Source organism: Carassius auratus, chromosome 3, assembly GCF_003368295.1.
Source record: "Carassius auratus strain Wakin chromosome 3, ASM336829v1, whole genome shotgun sequence".
NCBI lineage: Eukaryota > Metazoa > Chordata > Actinopteri > Cypriniformes > Cyprinidae > Carassius > Carassius auratus.
The window spans coordinates 4,621,996-4,627,638 of record NC_039245.1 but is presented as its reverse complement, the minus strand read 5'-3'; the positions used below and the strand labels follow the sequence as shown (position 1 = coordinate 4,627,638).

Below are 5,643 nucleotides of genomic sequence, written 5' to 3'. Positions count from 1 at the left end.
TTCAGCGATCAAATAGAACAAGCAAAGCTTCGAAGGGGTATCCACAGCGCCGCCTTTACAAAATACCTCCGTGTATAATTAAATTATCATTAATTCATCCCTTTTATTTGCAGTTTATTAACATTTAAATTATTACACTATAAATGAGTATTTATAAACTGAAATGAGAGAACAAAGTATGTCGAAGAATAAAATAAGGAAGCAGGCAAACTCTATAAACCCCCCGCGGACTGTGTCCTCTCCTCAGTGCTGGAACCGTCGACGGTTGGAACAGACCTGCTAGAGTTCTTTTTCTTTCTTCTGTACATTTTGGGAGAGTTTAATTCATCTCATCAATCACAATGCTGAGCACAGTCAGTCGGCAACTCAGAAGCCACCCTGCCGTAAGTGAACGATGATCTCGGGGCGATTTATATCCCGTGAAAGTCAAGAAGGCGTTGTAGAAACACTTCCGCTAGTCTGTTCTTCCGCTGAATAAACGTCATATTCCATCTCAAAATACGTATCGATTAAATTACACGAAATGTTAAACACGGTGATTCCCATGTCTGGAAAATTAATGGAAGTTATTAAAATAGTGGAATGGTTTATAGTGGTTTATGAAATGATCTGCCTTGAGTTATTTCATCGGCAAAAATTGCTCGTTTTAATGGCATCTCAAACTTATTTAGAAAGAATAAAGAATCCAGAATAAGTAACAAATAAAATGCTTTGAGAAGCGAACAAAATGTTCATATCGAGTTGCCACTAAACTAACATGTCTCGGTGTCGAAACGGTCACAACACAAAGTAACGTAAACGACACACTTTCCCCATGTATTGCGCTAACCACAAAAATAGGTGAATTTTAAATATAATTTAAATTAGGTGACATTAAACCGAGTTTAATTTCATGTGCGCACTTGCCATAGGGAGACCTCGTGTCACATGTCTGTCTGCAGCTCAAGGACGAGCGGGTTACACCGAGGACAAATACATTTTTACTTTTAAACAGCTGTAATAATCGCATTATTAATATTTCTTTGTCAGTAAGCCCCATATTTTAATTTCGCGGTCCACATCTTCTGAACATGTGAAGACTGTGTCCTGAAGATATTTGCAGGTGAAGTTTTGAAGGTTTGGGAAGTTTTAGGAAGAACTCTAATTTATTATATTTAAGTTATTTAAGGCTTTTGTGTTTAAGTAACATTTGTGAACATTATGTGCAACATAAATTAGGAACTCTACTTTATTATATTTGAGTTATTTAAGGCTTTTGTGTTTAAGTAACATTTGTGAACATTATATGCAACAGTAATGTCATTCATTACTGTGTAATCTAGAATTGTGGTTCTCAGCTGGGAGGTCTTTATTATGGTTTTGGACATTTTATTTGCTGATGTACAATATATCATGTTTTCGGTTGCCACTTGGAATACAATAAAATGTATTTTATAAAACCAAACCAGCCGTGAACCACCATAACTTGATGGTTTATTACATCACCTTCTACATTTGACTTGCTTTATAGTTTATTTAATTTTTTAATTTTTTACTTATTTTGTTCACCTCTCATCATAGTTGATCCCACTGTTTATTTTCATTGGTGGGGGATGCACCATGTCCATGACATATCTGGGTCGGCTGGCCTTGCGTAACCCAGATGTTTGGTAAGCACCTGTTCTATAGAAGATTAAAATGCATTAATCATCTGTCTTACAATAGATAAAACAGCCTTTTTTAATCGAGGAACGATTGTAATTGTGATTCATGAATATGATTTATGATTCTTCATATCTTTACCCAAAGTATTGGGAGAGAACAACAGTGTAGCTCAGATCTTCATGCCATCGTTGCATTAATTTTTTTTTTTTTTTATCATGCATCCCTCATTCATTTCTGCACTTCATCCACAGCTGGGACAAAAAGAACAACCCAGAGCCCTGGAATAAACTGGGGCCCAATGATCAGTACAAGGTATGATCCATGTGCATGATCATTTAAACCCTGCGTCCTGGAGGCATCTTGCTTCTAAGTTATTTATTTGTTCCATTTATTTGAAGGAATGTTTTTGGGTTCCATCCAAATTCTGTCAACAGCATTTGGATCTGACTTATCCTTGAGTTTGAAACAATTGCATTTACATTAAAAGTACTTTTAATGGAAGCGTAGTGAACAAGTCACTGAAGGGCTTTGTGTTTACACATTTTAAAGCACCAGAACATTAATGTGCCACAATAATAACATTCATAAGTAGGCATGAAAAAAACTGAGCTTTTCAATAATTACAGAATTCAGGAACATTTTTATTTTTTAAACTATGCAATAATAATTACTAATATTATTATTCATATTTACAATATTTTATGTAATAAAAAATATGGTCTGTGGCGACTGATAAAACCTTTGATTCACAACATTGTTAATGTAATGATAAAGCACTCTTCATAATGTTTAGCATCCAGCATGCAACAGCAAATGTGAGTTTGCTAACTAACTGACCAGTGTGTGGTGTTAGTCTAGCACTTAAACCCGTTATTGTTGTCGGAGCGCCTGAGGGAGAATCCTATTAAAAGATGTGACTGAAGGACCGTATCAGAACCTAATCTCGGATCCTAATGAGTTTAATTCATTAAGCGCTCCATAAGCTTATTTTATGTGTTCTGTTAGTTGGTACAAATTCAATCGTGCTCGTGTCTTGATGTGGAGTCGAGTTCATGTTCAATACTTAAACAGGCAGTGGAGTTAATGGATTTTGCTGAGTGCATGTTGTTAAACTGCTTATTTTGTATTCTCAGTTTTCTGTTCTTCTTTTTCAAGTTCTATGCAGTGAACATGGACTACAGCAAGCTGAAGAAGGACCGTCCTGACTTCTAAACAAATCCAGGCGGACCAAAGGTTTAAAGATGAACTAAAGAACAAGAAGACGTCCGCACACTTCTCCTCAACAGCCCTTGTTCCTAATTTATGCAAAGAGACTAAATTGCACTTGTTTTTGTTTTCCTGGATACCTTTTTAACATTATTGATGTCTCTTGTATTTTCTCTCAAGGGTCAAAAATGATTAGTAAAGGGTTTTCTCCCACATACAATGAATAACCAGTTCATGTCTCATGGTTATTTTGGTGTTTATGTGAATGCTTCTGAGACTAAGTCTTTGTTCACACTGCACACAAATCTGATTTAGTTTTCAAATCTGATCTTTTATCAGCATAAGAGAAATATTGATTGTGTGGTTTAAGCATTTTAATTGGTGTTATATTAAAAATATGAATATTTTACAGTTAATATTCATGCACACAATCATCCAGTGGCTTCGTTTGAAGGTTGTTTTACCTGTTGGGGAAGCACTGCTCTGTATGGTTGCTCTTGGAGTGATGTCGGTGTAAAGAAACCTGTCTTTCTTTCTATTCCCGGGAGTAATGAGGTGTTGTGGAGGAAGTTTCCTCTGCGTATGTCTATCATAACATCTAGGCATGTTACTAAACTCATGAGGCACATGCATCAGTTGTATGATGATGAAACCGATTTGGGTCAGATTTCAGACTGCTGCCTTCCTGGACAAAGTAAGCTTCATGACATTGTGTTTCACAGAATAATTTCAGTTATATTCTTAAGTAAATATTGGAGACCGTTGTTCAAACTCCCTGAAAGCATAAGACGTCCTTTAAAATAAATAGTCTCGATGCTGCTTCCCTGCATTAAAAACTTGGTAGCTGCTTTCCACAAATAGACAAATATAGTCAAAGTCTTCCATAAAACACCCCAGGAATGAAACAAGGAAAGCCTCGAGTGATGCTGCAGAAAAATCCCTCTGCTCACTACGCTTCTGGACTTGAATGATAGTCGTATTGTCAACCAATTTTCAGGGTAAGTTGCTAAAGGCAGATCGACTTATCGCTAAAAGTTGCTAAAAATGACATTGATGTCATTGTGTGATGACGTCATTGCATAACCATGACAAAACAGCGTTTTTACGTAGAATACAAAACAAGATTACTGAAAACTCAGCGGAATATATATATATATATATATATATATATATATATATATATATATATAAATGTTATATGTAACATAAATGTTTTAATGTTATTTGTTATAAACAAAATATTTTAATATTTTATTTGTAAAAGTAACTTTAAAAGTAAGGATTTTTTTTCAACATTGAATTATTGAACAGTTTCACATTTTCTTAATAACTAGTAAAACTGCACATTCTGAACAGCTTTTCTTTCTAGCAACGTAATGCACGTTTGATGTTTGTACTAGGCGTCTTTCTACAGGCTGATGTGCTGCTTCCTCTTTGTGTGTAATTTAGATGAAAATATGTGCCTTTATTTGAATTAAGTGACTAAAAGTTGCCTTTAAAAAAATCTAAATTTGTTGCTGTGCTTTTTGGAAGAAAAAAAAAAGTTGCTAAATCTAGCAACAAAATTGCTAAATTGGCAACTGTTAACACATAGACAGTAAAGTGTTAACACCATAGACTGTACGTATAAGATTAACACCATAGACAGTAAAACATTTTTCTTACTGATGTCGAAACTGGAAACCCTGCGGCTGCGCGGCACAGAGCCCTCTAGCGGACGGAAGAAGCGGACAACTGGTAACTGAATCTCAACACACCAGTCAGAATGAATAAAAAGGGTTACATGTGTTTATTAGCTTGGGATCGAAACGGAAAATGTTCAAGAAGAAGAGTGCATGTAAGAGGAAGTCTCTGATGAGGTCTGTGCAGTGTTATCTATGTTTTCCTAGAGGAAAAACCTCTAGTCAATGGCCTGTACTTGTGAGGATGTTTCCTTCGGTTGGTAGCCTGTTGTAAAGTGCATGAGGCATATAGGCTAAGCTATCACTTGCCAGAGCTTCAATTTATATCTGACATGACGGACGGATATGGACTGATCCAGAAAGCTATAGAAATGCTCATATTGAAAAATTATGACATTATGTTCATAGTGTCTTACCGAAAATTTGGGAAATATTTTTAACAATAATAAGATTTTGAAGGTTTACTGGTTCAAGGTTTACTGTCCTTAAATGTTGTTTCTAATTTTTTAATTCAGGAAAGTGTGTTATAGTACTATTTGGGGAAAATGTAAACGGTGTATACATTTAAAACCTATCAAACTAAAAGTATTTAGTTTCATAAGAAACCTAGTTGTGTTATTTTGGGATGTATCTTTACTTCACATTTGCTGACTGCCATTGAAGTCCAGGATCAATGGCATTATACAGTGAGGTGTTGGAGGAGTAGGGCCTATATATATATATATATATATATATATATAAGCCTTATAGGCCCACACCAGCCTGTTCTGAAATATTGTAATTTAGTTGAAGCCTTACATCTGACTTGCTTATACAGTTTGTTCTTATAACTCCAGTCCCCGGAATGGAACAAGCTGTTTTTAGCTGTTTCTTCTTCAGTAATACCATTTTCCCCCCTGTTCTTGATGATTTTGGTAAATGTCATTGGGTTGCGCACAGACAGGAGAAAGCGTTCGAGAAAAAAGATGAGCGGAAAAATGTTAAGGAGACCTTGGTGTGCCAGCAGCTTGAAAACTTCACCCGCCTTCGCAAAGGTTATTTCACACTTTCGCTGATAATGAAAGAATTGTTCCGATGGCTGTTGAGATGGGACATGGTTCTCACCTAGCGA

The 5,643-nt window shown here is 35.7% G+C and overlaps 1 protein-coding gene across 1 annotated transcript; it reads left to right on the top strand.

Annotated features, from left to right (window-relative positions):
* Window positions 1-219: 219 nt before the first annotated feature.
* On the top strand, window positions 220-3,080 carry LOC113044243 (cytochrome c oxidase subunit NDUFA4). Its single transcript, XM_026204042.1, has 4 exons — window positions 220-383; window positions 1,561-1,649; window positions 1,896-1,956; window positions 2,800-3,080. Exons 1-4 carry the CDS (start codon window positions 342-344, stop codon window positions 2,854-2,856), a joined length of 249 nt encoding a protein of 82 aa, XP_026059827.1. The 5' UTR covers window positions 220-341; the 3' UTR covers window positions 2,857-3,080.
* Window positions 3,081-5,643: the final 2,563 nt, after the last annotated feature.

Excerpts from the sequence above, each read along its gene's own strand:
- LOC113044243 (XM_026204042.1), top strand. The coding sequence starts at position 342 with ATGCTGAGCACAGTCAGTCGGCAACTCAGAAGCCACCCTGCC. Across the intron at positions 384-1,560 it reads AACTCAGAAGCCACCCTGCC|TTGATCCCACTGTTTATTTT; the intron begins GTAAGTGAACGA and ends CTCTCATCATAG. Across the intron at positions 1,650-1,895 it reads TTGCGTAACCCAGATGTTTG|CTGGGACAAAAAGAACAACC; the intron begins GTAAGCACCTGT and ends CTTCATCCACAG.